The sequence below is a fragment of the Bos javanicus genome, chromosome 17, assembly GCF_032452875.1.
Source record: "Bos javanicus breed banteng chromosome 17, ARS-OSU_banteng_1.0, whole genome shotgun sequence".
Taxonomy (NCBI): Eukaryota; Metazoa; Chordata; class Mammalia; order Artiodactyla; family Bovidae; genus Bos; species Bos javanicus.
Window position 1 is genome coordinate 63,054,843 of NC_083884.1, and position 20,973 is coordinate 63,075,815.

Sequence of the window (20,973 nt, forward strand, 5' to 3'; positions counted from 1 at the left end):
ACGTCCACCCTGGCCCTGGGTTCTTGGCCAGCACTACAGCTGCCTGGCTCCAGGCACCAGGCCCCAGCAGCGCCGCTGACCAAGCCCCAGGCAGACCTGATAGCTCAGCAGAAACCTCGAGGTAGAAAGAAGTCACTATAGGCACATCCTTCCAGAAGGAGAAACATGGCGCTTCCCGTGGCGTCTTTCTTACCGTGTGTCAGAAGGGGGAGCTCAACCTGGACCCACCTTTCGCGGACAGAGCCACCCTGGCTTCTGAAAGTGTCCCCGGGCCTCGACGGACACCTGTGCGGGACTCAACAGACAAGGGCTGGACCCAACGGGTGGGTAGCAGCCAGGCCCACCCGGAGCACAGCTGGAGGAGAGCAAACAGACCCTGCAAGAAAATTTGGCAGCTTGAACCTTTATTTTTAGTAGTTTTTTTTTAAAAAGCATAATTAGAAACTTTCAATACAGAAATAATCCTAGCAAACCATTTAAAAGTGTTGTTGTTTGACAGGAAGTTCACATCAGGTCCACCAGGACGCTGGTCCAGCCCTGAGTCCCCCCCCACCCCCACCCCCCCATTCATGCGTGAGACACTCCGCGGACCGGCACGCTGCCATCACCAAATCTCCCCCCACCTGGGTCTGGGTGTCCAGCAGCTGAAGCCACGGAGGCTTCTTGCCTGCTCTGGCAACTTGCAGGACGCCCCCCACTTATTGCCTAAATCTGCAAGCTCTGCCACACCTGCGTCACCTGAACACTCAGGGCTGAGCCCCGATTCTCCACGTCCACCGGGGACCTGGGGTGGCTGGGACAGTCCTGAAGACAGGCGGCGCTGTGGCCCCACGCACCCAACCCGACGGCTGCCTACTGCCAGCCCCCAGCCCCGCAGCACCCCCACCTTGTCCCGTGGCTCCAGAGTGAGGAAGGCCTGTCACCCCGATATGCGGGCTTTCGGCAGTCTGGGGGGAAGTGGAGAGAGAGGTCAGACGAAACCCCCTTTTATTGATTAAAAACCCATCAACAGTGACATGGGAAATCTGCAGTGAATCTGTGATGTGATTGTCCAGTCAGGGCTTGACCTGGAAATGTAGGAAAGGAAATCTAGTAAAACACATCATGGTGCTGAAATAAATTATTCCCAGGTTACATGATCTTTTAGGGGAAAGGTGAGTGTCGAGGGGGAGAGGGGGTGACCATAATCAAGTGCAGAAGACCCTGATCGTTCCTCCAAGGGCACCAGGGCGAGTCACGGCTGGCGCCCAGCCCAGGCGGCCATTCCCTACCACCCGGCCAAGAAATTCTCATGCTGCCTTTGTACTAAAACAGTCCCATTACGGACCCAAGGCTGCCTACATCCAGCTCAGAGGCACCATCCCCAGGGCCCAGTGGCCCAACACCCGCTCCCCCACACTGAGGGGTGCCAGGTGCTCATCAGAGACCCGGGACTCCAAGGGAGGCCCCTCCTTTCCCACCAACAAATGGCCAGGAGCCCAGCTCCACAGCGACAGGAAGCCATTCCTTTTTTCTAAAAACACTGGACCCAGAGTGGGGAGGCCACAACTTTTGCTGCTGTGCCAACCAAGCCTCAGGAAGAGAGAAAAAAACTATGAGGAACTTAATTCATTTGATTTGGCTTCACTTTTATCAGTTAAAATGACACTCCTTAGCAGCTCCCCCACTGGCAAGCCCATCTGTGCACAAACACACCCCTACCTTTCTGTTGGAACCCAAACAGGTTGGTATATCTAAATCAGAAGCCACAGCTCCCCTGGGTTATAGCTGAGGCGTCTGAAAGGCAGGACGAGAAATTTGTGGGCCAAAGGGCAGGAGTGATCTCTCCTCTGGAAGCGAAGGGCCAGACCTCCAGGGGGACCCTGGGGCCCACCTCAAGGCGGGATCCCCAGCTGCCGGAGTGGTGACGGGGTGGGATGGGGGCCGGCCCTCCACGCGGGGGAGATGCTGATGCCGGTGAGAGAGAACGAGTCCCGTGGAGCCCACGGCACCAGCCCAGGTTGGCAAAAGGTACGTGTTCTAGAACGTGATCCTGTCCTCTCCGGAAGCTGCTGGCGGTAAGTCGGGGTGGGGTCGGGAGGGGAGGGGGTGTTGCAGCAGGCTGGCACGAAGGAGGCAAGAGCCGGAGCGGGATGAGGGCGGCGCGCTGGTTAAAGCGATATACACTATGTACAGACTCCGGTTAATCAGTCCGCTCAGCTGGCAGCGTCCTTACCAGCCCGGGCACTCGGCCGGGGGACAGGGGCGCCGGAAGGGAAGGGCAGGCCGTCCCACACCTTCTTGGCACTCGAGAGGGGGGAGGAAGTCCCGACGGCACCTCCCGGTACAAAAACGTGGAGAGAATTCTTTAAATAACGGCACGGAACTGAGACTGTCCCCCAGGAGAGGAGCCCCCGGCCAGGGGCGGGGGGGCACGGCAGCAGCGCAGTCTCTGCAATGGGCTGGGGGCATTAGCAGCAGCGTTTCTTCCGTTTACTGTTCTTCGTGAGCTTCACCACGTCATTCTGTTGCTGCTGCTGCTGTTTCGCTAGGTTGTCCTTCTTTGCCCGGAGGACCAGCTCTGTGATGCAGTTGAACATCTGTGAGGGTGAAGGAAGCAGGGCGGCCTCAGACCGGGGAGGAGACCCTGTCACAGCTGCGCCCCCCGCCCCGTGCTGGTCAGCGCGGCCTCTCCCGCCTCCCCGGGCCCAGCCTTCCAGTCCACTGGGGGCTATTTCTGTACTTCTGTCTTCAAGCCCCATCTAGAAGGCGATGCTACAGAGGTCAGAAAGGAAAAGCATCAAAGACCTCTGAGCTGTCTCAGGGAAGTCAGCCTCAGGGATTTTCCAGCCTTTCTGTGAAAGGATAGAGAGCTCCTTTCCTTCAGCTGACACCTCGGACGACACAGATAAAGGTGTCCCTGAACTGGTGACGAACCAGAAGCAGCCAGAGTCTGCCCACTCCACACTACCTCATTGCACAGCCCACTGAGAACCTTCCCCAGACCACCCAAGACCACCCCCAGCTCCCTCCACTCCTGGGGAAGGAATCAAGTACAACCTAGGGGGCAGGGCTCACCCCTCCCCAACCTACACGAGAATGGGGGAGCCTGGAAAGGGCTCAGGGCCCTGCTGCAGGCCCCTGGGGGAAAGGCCCACGGTGTGACCCCAGCCGGACGCAGGGGCCCAGGGTGCCCACTGCTGGGTGGCTTGTGTCCCAGGACGCAGAGTGGATCAGCCCCCTGGACCTCTGGGCTCCAAGCCCACGGGCAGGACCTTCCCGAAAGCTCCCAAGCACTTCCAGCAGCCCTGGCACATGTGGTACTCGGCCCGCCTGGGGCGTACTCGGGGCCGGCCTCGACACCCACCAGAGCTCTGGAGGCCACAGCAAAGCAAGCTGCTCTGCAGGCCAAGGCCCAAGGAAAGAAAGCCAGAGAGCAGAGCGGGGAGAGAGGGCAGTGGGGGGCGGGGAGGACTGAGCGGACGCGGGCTTGGCTGAGGGCAGGCCCACGTCTGAGGCAGCCTCTCCCTCAGGACTGCTGAGGTGCGAGGTGGCCCCGGCAGGGAGATGCCCAGACACGGAGCCTGGTGCACACAGCAGGTACTCGATCAGTGGCCGCTAAGACGATGCTGTCGACTACCGGCCCGGGTCAGCCAAGGCAGAGTGGGGAGCCGGGGTTGGGGTGGGGAGCGTGCCCGCGCTCCCAGCCCTTCCGGCGCGGGGGCCTCACCTCTTCCACGTTAACGTTCTCCTTGGCGCTGGTCTCAAACAACTGGATCCCCATCTGCCCGGCGAACTTGTAGGCGTCTTCCGTCTCCACCACCTTGCGCTCGGGGTCGTCGTTCTTATTTCCCACTGGACCACAAGACAGAGTCAGCCCGGCCCCCGGCCCCGCCCCGCCCCGCCCCGGGCCGCCCCACGCCCCGCCCACCTGCCGGCCCCGCCCCGGGCCGCCCCGCCCACCGGCCGGCCGCCTCACCTAGGATCCGGCACACGTCGTCACAGTTCTGGTTGATTTCATGAAGCCACCGCTTCACGTTGACGAAGGATTCGGCGCTGGTGACGTCGTAGACCACGATGACCCCGTGGGTCCCCCGATAATACCTGTGGGACCAGGGTCGGCGTCAGAGCTACGGCGTAAACAAGGGCAGCCCCTTCGCAGGACCCGCCGGCCCGCACCCGGACAGCAGGTGGGGAGGGCAAGGGGCCGGTGCGTCCCCCCAGGCCCGGAGGCCTCAAGCTGACGTCGGGACCTGGTCAGCACTGCCGCTCACCCTGCTCCCCGAGCGCAGTGCGTAGGGAGCGCCCCGCCCTGTGGGGTCAGCCAGATTGTTCAGAGGCAGCCGAAGGCATGAAACTTAAGTTCTTGTTTCCTTTTTCAAGTTCAGGCAATGGGGCCTTCCCTGATGGTTCAGCGCGAGACTCCCAAGTTCCCAGTGCAGGGGACCAGGGTTCGATCCCTGGTCAGGGAACTAGATCCCACCAGTGGCAACTACGACCCGACTGCTACAACTAAAGGTCTCCTGCGCCGCAACCAAGACCTGGCAGAGCCAGGTAAATAAACACAAAAAGAAAATATTCAGGCAAGGTTTACATTCGACAGCATATTATCACTGTGCTCTTTAACATCCAAGAAAGTTTTTCTGTCCTCAAATCTGTCTTAGTAAAATGCCATTTCAAGGACAGGCGCCACTTGTGAGGCCTGCCAAGGTCTGTTCACACCCCAGTGGATGGGCGGGAACCTGCCCTCCTGCCACTCCAGGCTTCAGGCAGGAGGGGCTGCTTCAAAAGTTCAGGGGGACAGACAGGAGCACGGGCCTCATGCTCCTCCAGAGAGCCAGCTTTGACCCAGCGGCCAACACGTCACCTCACCCGGTACAGGGAGACACTCGCTCACAGGGGCCTCTGAGAGGGAGGGGAAGACCCACTGCCCACAAGAGACAGGCTCATGGTGGACAGCGGCCTCCCTGAGCCAGCCCGAAGCACCTCCACCTCTTGGGCCCGTAGGACAGCAGGCCCTCCCAGGTGGCAGTCCTGAAGCAACACACGCCCCGAAAGGACGGAGCCGGCCGGGCCGCACATGCACCGCGTTCTCAGCCGCCCGCCCAGCAGCGCTCTGGCAGACTCCTCACAGCCCCATCCCGTGACAAAATCAACCAAGCTCCATCTCTGAAAGGCGGTGTGGACCTGGGAAGGTTACTGCACGCACCTCATGGCACCTTGGTTCCCTCAACTGTAAAATGGGGGTACCAGGATGCAACTCTGGGGGTGGCTGTATGACTAAGGCGATAATACATGTTTTCACAAGGGCCAGCTCTTTATCCGGAGAAGGCAATGGCACCCCACTCCAGTACTCTTGCCTGGAAAATCTCACGGACGGAGGAGCCTGGTAGGCTCCAGCCCATGGGGTCGCTAAGAGTCGGGCACGACTCAGAGACTTCACTTTCACTTTTCACTTCTATGCACTGGAGAAGGAAATGGCAACCCACTCCAGTGTTCTTGCCTGGAGAATCCCAGGGACAGAGGAGCCTAGTGGGCTGCCGTCTATGGGGTCGCACAGAGTCGGACACGACTGAAGCAACTTAGCAGCAGCAGCAGCTCTTTATCATCACCACTAACAGTCCTTCAGCGACACTCCGGGCCCCAGACGCAGGCAGAGGAAAACCAAAGGCGGTGAGGGGGGCTCCCTTGGGCTGGCCACCAGGGCGGCGAGAACCGCCCATTCTCCACTCTGAGACCCCGCCTGACGTCTCCTGGGGCTTCGTCCACCCACAGCTCTGCTTTCCTGGGGACAAAGCCCTGCCCTGGGCAGCCCGAACAATCAAGCCATCCACGCCCTGCCCCCCTTCCCCCCAGATCATCACCTGGGTCCACCTGGGGGTCGCCCACCTGAGCAGGTGCAGGAGAGCAAGCCAGGAAACGGGGAGAGGAGGGAGACAACTGTCCCCTGCCAGCAACGGACATGAGAACAGTGCACTGTGCTGCCCAGCCTCCTTTGTTGACGACAACCAAAGATGCTGAGAATCTGCGGAGGGAGGACCAGCCTGGGGCGTGGAGCTCGGGCGCTGGGCCTGTCACTCCCCGCCATCAGGCACCACGTCCACGTGCCACAGCTTGGCTCTGTGCCAACATGACCTCGATGCTCTCCGCTCACCGGCTACCACAGACAGGAGGCCACCACGTCACCGCTAGGACAGGAGGCTGGTGAAGGAGCTGCCGGAAGCCATGGCCTGGGCCGGGCCTTCCCTGCCTCGGCCTCTCCCACCACCACCCGACCCGCACCCCTAGCCCCACCGCTCGGGGTCAGCGAACCCCAGCAGCCACAGCCAAGAATCGGTGAGGGGACAACAGGGCACTCGTTCTCAGCAGGCGGACAGGATGCAGTTTTAGTTTCTCTTTTAGAGCCCTGAATCAGAAAGGGCCACACTATTGCCCCCAGACTGCCCCACCCCTGACCTTTTCCCAGCTCCTTCCCTCAGCAACCACCCCCAGCCCGCACGGCTCCTCCACCCTCCTGGGACAAACCCAGCTTGCCCTCAGGTGGCCGAGAACTCCAGTCCCCCCAAAGGATGAAGGAGGCAGTTCACCCCCTTCCTGCTGCCCTGGAGGGAGCTGACCCCAGCCTGCTGCTCGGCCTGTGGCCACATCTCTTGTGGCCACAGGCCCAACGTTCTCAGCTGGTTTTAACCCACAGGAGCCACCACATCATCTGCCGCTGGCTCAGCCCTGGTCCCTGAGGGTGGGGGGCCAGCAGAGGGCGGGGCCGTGGATCCACTAAAGCGCGGGTCCCCACCCTCCAGGTCGCGGACCAGCACCTCCTGTCAGATCAGAGGCGGCATGAGGTTAGAAACGAAGTGCACAGTAGATGCCATGAGCAGCACGTCCCTGCTGCTCCAGAGGCTAAGCCTGTGCTCCCAACGCAGGAGCCCGGGTTCAATCCCTGCTCGGGGAACTAGAGCTCACATGCCACAACTCAGAGTTCGAATGCCGCAGTGAAGACCCGACACGGCCAAATAAATAAATAAATTTTAAAAATATGTCATGTGCTTGAACCATCCCCAGGCCACACACGCCCCCACCCCCAGACCAAGGAAGAACCATCTTCCACGAAATTGGTTGCTGGTGCCAAAACGGCTGGGGGACAGCTGAGTTAAAGGCAAGAGTCTTGGCACAGGGCAGACCTCAACTCAACTCCTGCCTAACTGACCAAGCCAGGTCCCTCCACCCTCTGCGGGCCTCGCTTTTCTTGTCCGTACATTGGAGAGAACCACAGGACTCTTACCAGGATTAAACGAGATGAAGCAGCCACAGTCCTTGGCAACAGTCCTGGCCTAGAGGAGGACCCCTGGTCAGTGCCCACACCTCGCAACACCGACAAGAGGTCCTGGTCTCATTCAGGCCTGGAAGCTCGGGCGGCCCAGGCTCACGGCATCCGACTACCCCGGGAACCTTGACTCCAGCTGCCCCTCAGCTCGGGCCTTGCTGGCAGCCGCTGACACAAGGGGGCTCCCGCAGCTCATCGGGAGGTGGCTGCAGAGACCTGCCCTGCAGAGCTCCCGGGACTGGGGACCCCCAGGCTCTCAGGGGGTGTGGATCACGGCACATGTGCGTGTCTCAGGGCTGGCCCAGTCCTGCTCCAGGGTGGCTCAGGATCCGGCCCCTGAACCCCCTTCACCAGGGCTGCCCACCCACCGGTCTGTCACCCCCACCCCCCAAGCTGGCACCCCCGGGTTCCCCTGCACTCTCAGCCACCACCCTGGGGGCTCTTCACCCCGACACTTCGCACCCCTGGGATGCCGGCAGCCCCGATGGGTGGCCATCCTGGGGGCCGCCTGCCTCCACCTCGCAGGGAGGAGAGGGAACTTGGTGGCGCCTCCCCGAGAGCGCCCCACCACAGGACCCGCTGGAGGAGGCAGAAGAGAGGCCAGGAGAAGCAGCAGCCACTCCAGGCTGGGCCCGGCTCCTACTCTGCACACACCCCTCAGAAGCTCCCCCATCCATAAAACCAGGGTGATGAGAACACCAACCGCAGGGAGCTCCACAGAATCTTCTACGTGAAGCCCAAGCACATGGGACCTCGCATTAATGCAAACCCCAAAGACAAGCCCCCCAGGAAACCAAAGAGCAGAGACTTTAGGCAACTTGCCCAAGGTAACCCAGGGGGCAGAAATGTAAATTCCAAACCGCCTGCCTTCAAAGTCCTGTTCTTTCCCGGAACCTGTTCCAGTAACAGCCCAAGAACCGAGAGCCACTCCGCAGGACCCAGCACAATTCCGCCCATTTACAGCAGAGATTCAAAGGTCCTGCGGCAGCAAAGGAGGGCGACCCTCAGGGCGAGCTGAGTCTATTAGTCGCTCAGTCATGTCGGGCTCTTTGCGACCCCATGGACTGTAACCCACCAGGCTCCTCTGTCCCTGGCATTTCCCAGGCAAGAAACAGGAGTGGGTTGCCATTTCCTCCTCCAGGGCATCTTCCCGACCCAGGGACTGCATGAACCCAGGTTTCCTTCACTGCAGGCGGATTCTTTACCATCTGAGCCACCAGGGAAGACTCCAGGATGCGCTGGGTCCCCAGTCAACAGCTTTGGGGCAGAGGAGGGGGCCGCCCAACAGCCTCCCACCTATCAGTGCTCCTTCCAGACCCCCAACAGAGAGACGCTCCTCCACGTCAGGGTGGTGACGGAGCTGGCACCTCCAGCAGGCGAGCTGACACTGAACAGGAGTACCCTCGCTGCCCGAGTGTCTGACCTCCCGGCGAGGCCAGCACCAGCACTGTGACCCTATTTTAAAGACAAAGGAGGGACTTCCCTGGTGGTCCAGTGGTTAAGGCTCTGCCTTCCAATCTCGGGGACACGGGTTCGATCCCTGGTTGGGGAACTAAGATCCCATGGTACACCAAGCCCCAAGCACTGAGCCCGTGCTCCACAGAAGGGGAAGCCCGCACACCACGACCAAGACCCAGAGCAGGCAAAATAAATAAATACATAAATCTTTAAAAAATAAAAATAAAGACAAAGGAGCCAGAGGTTCCGCTGACTGACGCACACTGCCCTGCCAGCCCCAGAGGGAGGTGCAAGGCTACTACCGCCGCAGGCAAGAGCGCGCGCACCCTCCGCTTTTCTGGTCTCAAGGGGAAGGGCCGCACCTCGGCCAGGAGCGCACCTCCCCACAGCCTTGGGGGCGTCCAGAGCCATTTCCCAATGGCGGGGGCTGGGGGTCTGAGTGGAGGCAGGGGGCCTGAGTGGGGGTGGGTGGTCTAAGAGGGGGGAGGGGGTCAGAGCGGTCTGGGCTAGCCTGACTCACGTGGAGGTGATGGTGCGGAAGCGCTCTTGCCCGGCCGTGTCCCAGATCTGCAGCTTCACTTTCTCCCCGTTGATCTCCACAGTCCGAATCTTGAAATCCACTCCGATCGTGGTGATGTAACTGCCTGCACACACAGGGATGTTAGCACGGCCCAGGGCCGCCCTGGTCAGACTGCGTCCTCAACAGCCCAGGTGACCCTGGGCTCCACCCCGCCTGGCTCACTCCAAGTGCCTGGAGGACACAGCCCTGGACAGAAAAAGAGTCTGAGCCCCAAGGTGAGGGCAGGAGACAGGATACAATGAAACCAAGTGATAAAGAAGACAATTTCAACAGCAATGAAGCCATCAAGGAAATAAGAGAAGAGACCATGACTGCAACAGGAAATGCTCCACCAGAGTGGCCCGGGAACCGTGGGGGAACCACGACACACTCTGGGTTTCTCTTTTCTACTCCATTCCAAACATTTTAAACAACCCACAAAATTAACTTTCTAAAACATAAACAAGTCATATACACCCTGTTATATACAAAATAGATAACTAACAAGGACCTACTGTATAGCACAGGGAATTCTACTCAGTACTCTGCAATGGCCTAGAAAAGAGTCGAAGGAAGAGTGGATATATGTGTATGTACAACTGATTCACTTGCTGGACACCTGAAACGAACACAGCAATGTAAACCAACTATGCCCCAATTAAAACACACAAGTCGTGACCTGCGATTTGAAAGACTGCTCCAGGCAGAAGAGGCAGCAGCAGAAATAGCAATGGGGCGTGTGTGTGTGTGTGTGTGTGTGTGTGTGTGTGTGTGTAGCAATGGGGCGTGTGTGTGTAGCAATGGGGCATGTGTGTGTAGCAATGGTGTGTGTGTGTAGCAATGGGGCGTGTCTGTGTGTGTAGCAATGGGGGGGGTGTGTGTGTGTGTAGCAATGGGGCATGTGTGTGTGTGTGTAGCAATGGGGTGTGTGTGTGTAGCAATAGTGTGTGTGTGTGTGTAGCAATGGGGCGTGTGTGTGTGTGTAGCAATGGGGCGTGTGTGTGTGTGTAGCAATGGGGGGGGTGTGTGTGTGTAGCAATGGGGCGTGTGTGTGTGTGTGTAGCAATGGTGTGTGTGTGTATGTGTGTGTGTGTAGCAATAGTGTGTGTGTTTGTGTGTGTGTGTAGCAATGGGGGGTGTGTGTGTGTGTGTAGCAATGGGGCATGTGTGTGTGTAGCAATGGGGTGTGTGTGTGTGTGTGTGTAGCAATGGGGCATGTGTGTGTGAGTAGCAATGGTGTGTGTGTGTGTGTGTGTGTGTGTGTGCATATAGCAATGGGGCGTGTATGTGTGTGTATGTGTGTGTAGCAATGGTGTGTGTGTGTGTGTGTAGCAATAGTGTGTGTTTGTGTGTGTGTGTAGCAATGGGGGGTGTGTGTGTGTGTGTAGCAATGGGGCATGTGTGTGTGAGTAGCAATGGTGTGTGTGTGTGTGCATATAGCAATGGGGCGTGTATGTGTGTGTAGCAATGGGGCGTGTGTGTGTAGCAATGGTGTGTGTGTGTGTGTGTGTGTGTGTGTGTAGCAATGGGGTGTGTGTGTGTGTATGTAGCAATGGGGCATGTGTGTGTGTGTAGCAATGGGGTGTGTGTGTAGCAATAGTGTGTGTGTGTGTGTGTGTATAGCAATGGGGCATGTGTGTGTGAGTAGCAATGGTGTGTGTGTGTGTGTGCGTGCGTATAGCAATGGGACGTGTATGTGTGTGTATGTGTGTGTGTAGCAATGGGGTGTGTGTGTGGTATGTGTGTGTGTGTGGGGGGCGGGTGATCTGAGGTTGAGCACATGTCGGGAGGCAGGTTGGGGTGGAGGTTCCAGGCCAGTTCTCGGCTTTTGCGCCATTTTCAAGAGCTTGGACTTTCTCTTGTGTGTGACAGGGAGGCATTGAAGGGTTTAACCCAAGCATGAGCGGCATTGTAAATAGCTCTCCAGGGGCATCTGTGTGAAAGATGGCGCTGGAGAGAATTTCTGGCAACAGAACAGTCTCGTCCAGGCTTTCAAAGGCCCGAGTGCTAGGAAGCAGGGGTCCCCAGCCTCCGAGAGCTAATGCCTGATGATCTGAGGTGGAGTCGATGACATAGTAACAGAATGGAAGTGCACAACGCAGGTGATGCGCTCGAATCATCCTGAAGCCCTAACCCCCACCCCACCCCGCCTGTGGGAAAACCGTCTTCCATAAGATGGGTCCCTGGTGCCCAAGACGCCGAGGACCGCTGCTGGGAGGAGCCCACACGCTCACTCCCTCTGGAGCTGACGGTGACGCGGGGCTGCAGACAAGACACACGGACTGCATCGAGAGTGCAGAGCGGCCAGGAAAGGCCAAGGCTCAAAGTCGGGTGCAGCTCAAGGAAGGCTCTGGGGCAGAAGTCACACTTGGGCCTGGCCTGAAAGAACAGGTACATTTTCCAAGGCTGCGACCAGGCTGGGGAAGGACATCCTCGCCAGAGGAAAGGGTGGAGGCAGAAGCACAGAGACCAAGGCGGCCTCAGGCTCCGCGGGGACCGGGCTCCGCCCAGGAGAGCGGCCCAGCACCCAGCACCGTGGGCCCGTGAAACACGGCTGACCGCTGAGCGAGCGAGCGAGCTGGTGAAGACACAAAGGAGGGCGAGACGGCAGGAGGGAGGAGGCTGGACGGGGAGCTGAGGACAGTGTGAAGGCCAGCGGTCTTCAGCAGGGGGTGGTTGAGGCCCCCCCAGCCTGCCCCCCAGGATGCCTGGTGATGCCTGGAGACATTTTCATGACACAGCTGGGTGGGGGGTGGAGGACGGGGGCACAGAACAGCCTCCACAACAGAGAACTGCAGGGCCCAGAGTGTCCGTGGTCCTAAAGTGGAGAGACCTTGCTATGAGCTCGGCTCGCTTAAGAGAGGTCCGCTGAGGTTTTTAAACAGAAGAGACCCTACTAGAGACGACGAATTCAGCAGCCTGGCATGGGGTGGGCAGGAGCTGCTGGGATGCCTCAGGTGAGAACCAACCACAGTCTGAGCTGGTAGGAAGAGTGGAGAGGAGGAGACGGGCTGCAGCAGAGAGCCCTTTGAGAGCTCCAAGCGGACGGGGCGGAGGGGAAGGTCTCCCAGCTCAGTGGCAAGTGCCCACTGGCTACCATTCCTGAGCAGCAAGGACAAACCGGCGATGTCTCCTCGCCAGGAGCCAGCGGCGAGGAGCTCCACTCGCGGCAAAGGTCGCGAGGAAGGAGAGATTCCTTAGGCCCGGGCCATCCTCGCAAAAACTCCGCGTGGCAGGGATGGTCGTCAGCTCCTCTTTTAAAGGTCAGCTGAGACTCAGTCACGCTCATGGTGATGCGGAGAAGACAACTCTTTCCGATGTCACACCACCGCTGTCAGGAGAAACCCACCTCTCCCCCGAGAGAGAGGCGCCTGCCACGTGACCACTTCCCTCCACGGCATCGCAGGGCATTCCTTCAGTCCTCGGTCAGAGAGGCCAGGCCGACCTGAAGCCTCTGCACTGAACCAGTGAGCTCCAGCAATGAAAACGTGGCCCACTGGGATCGGGGAAGCAAGATCAAATGGGCAGCACTTTCCGCCCATCAGCTGAGCAAAAATGGAGACCACTGAGACCCAGCAGCGACTGGCATTGACAAGGGGCTCTCTGAGCCCTTCAGCTTCTCACAAGTGCGAAAGGCCAATTGGCAGGACCTGTGAAAACCTGAAAAGCACATACCCCCTGACCTCGTACCTCTGCTTCTATACAGGAATAAATGCAGTGTCCCAAGAAACGCGGCACCATTTGAGAGAGGCTACCAGAAAGCAAGCAAGCGCGCGTCAAGAACACTGTTGAACCACGTGCACCCCTGCACAGCCCAGGAAGCTGCACAGCCACTCGAAGAACCACAGGGCTGCGTGTTGACGTGCAAGGGTGATCTCCGATGTGCTGGGGGGGCCGCCCACCACAGGCGGGGGCAGGGTGAGGGGGGACACTGAGCGTCAGTGCGGGGCAGGGGACCAGGAGCTTTCTCTTTTCATGTTGTTCAGTCTTCCTGTTTGATTCTTTAGATGGGCATGTCCTAAGCGTCAGTTTTTTGTTTCTTTCTTTTTTCAATGTTGGGGCACAAAAAAAGACCCTGAGTAGAAAAATGATGGGCCTGCAACTGTTTTTTTTTTTCCAAGAAGACAGCTGGAGACTTCTAACCTACTCGCCACTCCCCGCTTCTGTCTGCTGAGGCAGAGACCAGGGTGTACCGGCGCCAGGGGAAAGGATTTAAAACCAAAACACCCAGCAGCACCCCAGGGGCACACTCACCTGAGAAAGTGTTGTCTGCAAAACGTAACAGTAAGCTGCTCTTGCCGACACCTGCAGGGGAGAGGGCGGGGGGTGAGAGGCGGCCTGGGTCCCTGCTCCAAGCCCGACCCCACTTCGGGGAGACAGCCCGGGTCCCGGCTCTCCAGACACATGACAGCACCCACCTACCTCCCTAGCCAGCCTCCCACCGGAACACCCCTCCCTCTCCACCTCTGACCTTGCCCTCCAACTCAGGGTGAGCCCCAAACTGCCCCCAAGCCAGAGACAAGGAAGGGGTCCACGCCCGGCTCCAGCAACCCCTCAAGGAGACCCGACAACAGCAATGAGGCTGAGGAAGGCCGACCCTGTGCTCCTGTCCCCAAGGCGTGTCCAGAACACCGTCCGGAGAACACATCACGTGCAGCGCTTCAGCTTGGTGAGACGGGGGCTGCACGGCTGCAAAGCACCCTGGAGACCATCAGGGCTTTCTGCAGGCGAGGAAAGGGAGGCCCAGACAACTCAAAGCCACTGCTGGCCACTCTCCCCCGGCCAATGCCACTGGTGGGGAGGGGGTGTCCGCCTGACACTCCTCAGTCCGACAGCTCACGGTACTCAGACCGTTTCACTTACCACGACCTCTCCTGTTCCAAGGATGGACAGAATCCTCATAAGGATTGTTGAAATCCCATCAACACCCACACCCGGCACCATAAGCCCCCAGGTACACCTGTCCTGTGCCCTCCTGTCCCGCCTCCGAGGCCCGCAGGGTCAGCCAAGCACAGAAGGAAGCCCGCACGCACATGCCCGCAAGCCCAGCTGCATCTCTTAAGAGGAGGCACCTGAGGTTCCGAGACCTACACGTTGGTCTCAGAGCCTCGGCAGGGCTGGGGGGCAGTGCTGGATCTGAGTCCTGCGGATACATGCTGCTCTGGGAGTCTTCCTGTGTCTGCTTCAGGAAGTGGAATAATAAAAAGACCTGGGATTTCCCTTGTGGCCCAGGGGCTAAGACTCCACAATCCCAATACAGGGGCCCCAGGTTCGATCCCTAGTAGGGGATCCCACATGCCCCAACTAAGACCCAGTGCAGCCAAGTAAATAATATTTTAAATAAATAGAGAAACCCAAAGAGGCTCCTCTGTCTCATTCCTGTTAAAGAGTTTTAGCAGCACTGCTAAAAGCTAGACGTGAAAAGCTCCTCACCCGGGGTCTCAGACGGCACCCCTGCACATCCAGCTCAGAGCTAATTGTGAGTGTGAGTGTGAGTGTGAGTGTGTGTGTGTGTGTGTGTGTTCCCCAAACCCGCAGAAGGCCCGGCCTCTGCCCCCTCCCCAGCTGACCCAGGCATCCTCTCTGACTAGCTCCTCTGAGGACCTCTCCCAGTGGGTGAGTCGCCCAGGGATGCCCAGAAGAACCGGTCGGCCTCACAGAGCGAACCAGGCTCGGGCTGTCCCGATGGCAGGCCGGCGCTGCTCTGAGCAGACAGGAGCCGCAGCCAGCCCCAGGCCCACCGCTCAGCGCCTGTGAGCACCGGGCCCACTTCCTCATCGCTGCCCCCGCGAGGCTTCCTGTCGGCCAGGCCGGGGCGGGGGGCAGATTCCGGGCCGGCCCCTCGCGGCAGTGCTCTGCCCCACGCCACCACCCCACGGGTTCCCTGCTTCCTCCCAGAGCCTCCTGGTCTGCTTACTCAGCGAAAACCTTGTGTCTGGGCCACGAGTTCCTCCAGGAAGGGGATCTCACCTCATTTGCCCTGCATGGTCCTGGGGCTGGAAGCCGGGCCCAGCATTTAGTAGGCGCCAACAGAACACTGTTCAGTGAACTTGTGACTAAACCAGGGCCGATCACCACCTGACGCTACGGCTGCAGCAGGAAGAGGAGCCCAAGCGCGGGTGTTCAAACTCTGGGCGGGCTGGGGGGAGCAGAAGCCTAAGGGATTGGGGTACGCCCTCTGCCTGAAGCAGGAAAGCAGCAGCGTCCCCCCAAGCCTGGCCTTGGGGAGTGGGGGAGGGGGAAGGGCGGGGCTTCATTCACCCCAAGCTCATCTGCAGAGCTGCTCAAAACCACTACAGTCACCCCGTCAACTGCTACTTCAGGCCAACACCCACCTCTGGCCTGGCTGGTCCCTCTGGAAGGAAGGGAAACCCACCCTGAGAAACGCGTTTCCTAAATGTCCCTGAAGAGGCAGCCTTGGGAACACACGCAGCACCCACAGAAGCAGGGAAGTGCAGGGTGCCGATCGGCCTTCAGCTCAGCCGAAGTCAACAGCCTCCCCACGGCCACTCCAGCCCATCACCCTCGACCCCGCAGGGAGTATAAGCCCGGCCCCTGATGCCTTCTGGAAGCGGGGAGACACAGACTCATTCTGTAAAAAACGGACCCACCACTTTCCATCTCCACCAAACCCCAGCCCTCCCCCGCTTCTGCCCCTCGCCCTGCACGCCCTGCACTCGTCCTCAAAAGATGCTCGTCCTCAAAGCCTCCACCACAGGCCCCACCTTGGCCATGCTCCTCCCGTGTGCTCCAGCTCCTTCACTCCTCCTCATTTCAGTTCTCTACTGTTGAAGACCCCAAAATCTTTGAATAAAGTGTGCTCAGCTTTAATCCTGGCTCAGTAACTAACTCACTGTACAACCTCAGACAAGTCGCTCCCCTCTCTGAGCTGCAGTTCACTCAGCTGTGGAGTCAGAGGCTTTAACTTGATCTCCAACACAGCCTGCAGGTTCTAAGAATGAGTCTGATCGGCCCCCTGGACCGGACGAACTGCTGTTACAGAGCCAATGTTAGAAGCCCCTGAGAGACCGTGTTCCACCTTAAGCACAGAAGAGAGATGCAAAAGCAGAGGGTCTGTATTCCAGAAGCAAGGACAATGTGGCAGAGTGGGAAGAAGAGCTCTGGATTTCTACAGAAAGGGACTAACATTCATCGAGGGCCTACTGTCTGCCAGGCCTGACACCAGCTGCTCATAACGCATCATATGCATTAACTCCTGGCTTTGCCCTAGAGGAGGGCATGGCAACCCACTCCAGTGTTCTTGCCTGGAGAATCCCATGGACAGAGAAGCCTGGTGGGCTACAGTCCATGGTGTCGCAAAAAGTCGGACACAACTTAGCAACTAAACAACAAACAAGTTTATTATGAAACTATTTTGCTATTGAAAAAAAAAAAAAACCTGGCTTTACCTCTGAGGAGCTGTGCAACTTGGGGCAAGTCGATTAGTCAGCTACTCTGAGCCTCAGTTTCCTTATTTGACAAACCACACAAGCAATGGGTAAGAACCAAATGAGAGAGTGTCTATGAAATCGTTTGAAAACCCTTAAGGAAGCATCACATAAGAAGCCAGATTCAGGGGAGGGTGAGACGCCAGTCTACCTTGCTCAGCTGCCAGAGCTTAGCCTGAACTTTCAAGGCTTTGAGTGGCAGCGCACTGTCAGGGGACGTGAAACTGCAAAGCCTAGATCTCCTCTAGTCAACAGTCTACATGCTCAGACCAACCACGGAGCCGGATCCATAAATCCTGACCCAGTGAGTCTTCTCCCACAACTAACTTCAGAGTGAAGAATCAATACATCAGGTAGAATGTATGGTGAGAAAGAAGGCCCAAACCATGGCCTGAGTTTCACTGGGGAGAAGGTGCATCTTCTGGCTAAGCTTATGCCCTCCATTTTTGTGGGGCTACACGCAGGCCCCAGGCCTCTTGCAAAGGGACAGGGACCTTGAGCGTGGTAAGCTGACCTTAACTCCAAAAGGACAGAAAATCACCCTGATGCCAGCCCCTCCAGAACCAAGGTGAGGGCTGAGAACGAAGCTCAAAAGGCATAAGCGTGCCAGGACCCTGGGAAACACCCAAGGCCGTGCTGGTCTCGAGGCTACACAGCTGGTCTGGACTTCTCTCATTCACACCAAAACGAATCCATGCTCCCCTGCCCACAGCTACTCTTCACCTCCCTCATTAGCCCTTAAACTTTTTTCCCTTCCATGGGCAACCACAGAAACCTCAGCCATCCTTCACCTGATCCGAGTCACCGGCCACGTCGCAATCCATCTCCACTGTGAGACCACGACCCAGCCACTCGCCTGGTTCTGCCTGGGCTCTGACACAACGCTCCAACTTCAAGGCCTAACAGCCCCTTGATTTGGTCCCCGCTTTCCCTAACAATCCATGGGCTCCACCACCAACCTGGCCTCTGCCTCCAGTCACATGATACCGTTGTCAGCACTCAACTCAGGTCTGGTCTGTAAATCTGGGCCGTTCCCAAGCCTCCTTCCCCGTCGTAAAATCCCAGCACCTCAGCTATGCTCCTATAAACCTCCCAGGGCCTACCTCCCTGACCTTTTGGTCACCCCATAAACCTGCTTACCTGCCACACTCCAAACACCTCTACAACCTTCCACCCTTTCTCAGAAACAAGACTATCTTTTCTGAAGATGTTGGATATCCATTCATTCAATACATACATATTAGGCACCGACTGGGTGCCAGGCACTGGAGAGAGACTTAGGAGCTCTAAAGGAGGGTACACTTTTTTGTAATGTTGGCTGACCCACCTCCAGCTCTGTCCAGCAGACAGTGTGCAACAGCAAACACACAGGGAGCGCTCACTATGTGCCCGGTTCTGCACACTGCGCGTGTATTATCTCCTTGAACAACACTCCATCACCCCAGCGAGGCGGATCCCATTGCTGCTCCATTTTACAGATGAACACAGGGAACCCCACAGAGAGAATAATTCAGCAGGAATGTGCCAGACTCGGCGCGAAGTGCTTTACCTGTCTTACTTCATTTAAACTTCACAGGAATCCCATGAGGCGGGTTCTGAGATTAACCACCCCCCACCCCCGCCCCACTTTCCCCAGGAAGAAACCTAGGCTTACAAACGCTACTGACAACCACACACCAGGAGCTCCCTTTCCGCCAGGTCCAGTGTGAAGCACTTTTCCAGCTTCATCTCACCCAAGACTCAGGAACTACCCAGCGAGGCAAGTCCTCACCTCTCAAATGAGAGAACCGAGGTTCGGAAAGGCGAAACAACTCGCCCAAGGTCAGGGTGAGGAAGCTGGTAGTCCCGAGACTCGAACCCGGCTCCCTCCAACTCCAGAGGATCGCGAGACTGGACCAAGGTCACACGTGGGGCAGAGGGGTCGGCGCGGCGAGCGGACCGGGAGCCCGGACCCGAGCCCCGCGCGCCGGCCCCTCCGCTCCGCGGCTCCGCGCCCCGGCCTCACCCCGGCGCGCCCCGGAGCCCCTCTGCGAGCCCCTGGGGCCGCCCGGCCGCCCCGCCCGGCCGCCCGGTGCGGGCCGGCACCTCCCCGCCCGCCCGGCCGCCTGCCCTCCCCGAGGCCCCTGCGGGCCGCGCCCGGCAGGGCCCACGCCGCCTCCGGCCGCTGCGGCCCTCACCGCTGTCGCCGATGATGAGCAGCTTGAAGAGGTGGTCGTAGTCCCGGGCCATGGCGGGCGGGGGAGGCGCGCGCGCGCGCGCGAGGGCGGGCGGGCGGGGTCGGTGCTGGCCTCGGGATCCGCGGTTCCCTCCGGGCTGCTCCGGCAGCGGCGGATCCACTTCCCGAACAAACAGCCGGAACTGACAGAAACACCTCCCTTCGCTCCCCCTCCTCCTCCTCCTCCTCCTCGGCAGCGGCCGCCGCTGCCGCCGCCTCACTCCTTCCCGCCCCGCCCCGCCACTGCGCAGGCGCAGCGCCTGGCCCCGCCTCCGCGCAGCCGCAGTGGCGGCCGGCCACTCCCTCTCCGCGCTCGCGCACGGCGCCTGCGCCCTGTCGGGGTCCCGGGGGCGCGGGCTTGTCTTGCCCGTGGCTCTTCAGCGACCGTCGCCGCCACCACCGCCGCCCGCCCGCCGTCCGCGGCCTGCTGTGCTGGGAGCTCCGAGAGCGCAGCTGCAGCCAGGCCTTAGCTGCAAGAATCCCGGAGTGCCGGGCGAGGCCGACCGTGGCCCGGGGTGGACTTGCTGCTGTTGCTTCATCTTCAAGACCCGCAAGCGCTGCGGAGAGGGACCGACTGGCACGCAGTGACCGGGCGGGGCGGGGCTTACGCCGAGCTCCAAGCTTCTCGGGACTGTGAACTCAGCACACTCCGCCCCCATCTGCCTGGACACCGCCTACGAGGTGCTGGCTCCGGGCCCTCCACCATGTCCCGGGGCCCGTGGACTGGACTCCGAGGGCGGCTGGAGGCTGCGGGAGTTTTACCGGACGTGTAAGCTTTACACTGTAAGCAGTGTGAGTTTACCGTGTGAGCAGTGTGGCCTTTGACGGCAGCGCTGGGGCAGTCACAACCCAGCCCCGCGCGACCTCTTGGGGCCTGAGATGCCCCGTTGGTAAAGCGGACCGAGAGGTTCCAGATTCCGGGTCGCTTTCCAACTTGACCCTGGCCTGCGAGGTGAATGCCCCCGTGTGTAAGATGCACCCTTGAGATCGATAGCAGCAGCGCCCTCAGCTTCAGTTGCACCGCACCTACAGATAAAACTTCTGCAGATTGTGTGGTAGGAAGACCTGGGCCGCCGACGTTAAGCGGTATTCAGGTTATTATCAGCCCTAGGGTGGGTTGGTTGGGTTTTTTTTCCGGGTTTAAATTCCTACCTGCACTAAAAATAGGTTGCGCCTACTGCCATCCTCCTTTGTAGAATTGCAGGGGGAAAATGTAAGTTACTGCTGAGTTCTGTATAGCTCTGTCCTTTTCTAATCAAGTACTTGCTAGATATTTCTTCTTGTTTTCCCAAACTTATTTTGACTTTATACAAAGTAATGCCTGTGGAGTTTTTTTTTTTTTTTTAATGTACAGAAGCTTACCAGAAAGTACAAGTTACCATTTACCCCCTCAGACCCACCCCCTCACAAGTTACTAAGTTTCTTGATACCTTAAAATGGTTAACAAATATTTGTTGAATGAATAAATGTCTTTCAATGAATTGTCTTTGCCTGTGGAACACACATGTATGTAAATTGCCTTTTCTCTCTTAACAGCATACTTAGATCTTCTGTCATTTCACAACCACAGAGCACTCCATCATTGGCATACTATAATTTGACCACTCTGCTCTTGATAGGCATTCACGTTTACAATCTCTTATGATAAACAGTGTTGCAGGGAAGATCCTTGAGTAGCACATGGGGTGTCTTGACTCAAGCTTTAAGTTGTTTTTCCGGGAGCTGAGAATCGGCCTGGTGATGACCAAAGAACATGGGCTTAGGATCTGAAGGTACTAGCTGGGAGGGGAGCTCTTCATATGATCATTGAAACAAAATGGTCCTTCTTGCTCTGGGAAAGATTAGTGGGATCCCCTTTGATTTAGCAGTTTTAGAAAATACAAGAGAAGAAAGAAGCCTCAGTTTCCCCCAGGCAGGCACAGTCCACCCTGCCCACCTGGTGAGGCAGAAGGTTGCTCTGGATCACCACCTCAACCTGCTCTGGAATCAG

At 58.5% G+C, this 20,973-nt stretch overlaps 1 protein-coding gene and 1 long non-coding RNA gene across 2 annotated transcripts; one reads left to right on the plus strand and one right to left on the minus strand.

Annotated features, from left to right (window-relative positions):
• Window positions 1–387: 387 nt before the first annotated feature.
• Window positions 388–19,169, minus strand: RAB35 (RAB35, member RAS oncogene family). Its single transcript, XM_061385027.1, has 6 exons — window positions 18,946–19,169; window positions 13,575–13,625; window positions 9,282–9,405; window positions 3,959–4,083; window positions 3,710–3,834; window positions 388–2,579 (listed from the first exon to the last, which is right to left on the minus strand). The coding sequence occupies exons 1-6, from the start codon at window positions 18,995–18,997 to the stop codon at window positions 2,451–2,453; spliced, it is 606 nt and encodes a 201-aa protein (XP_061241011.1). The 5' UTR covers window positions 18,998–19,169; the 3' UTR covers window positions 388–2,450.
• On the plus strand, window positions 4,052–4,557 carry LOC133228936 (uncharacterized). The gene is made up of 2 exons (XR_009730422.1): window positions 4,052–4,270; window positions 4,363–4,557. It is a non-coding gene; the product is annotated as an uncharacterized LOC133228936 (long non-coding RNA).
• Window positions 19,170–20,973: the final 1,804 nt, after the last annotated feature.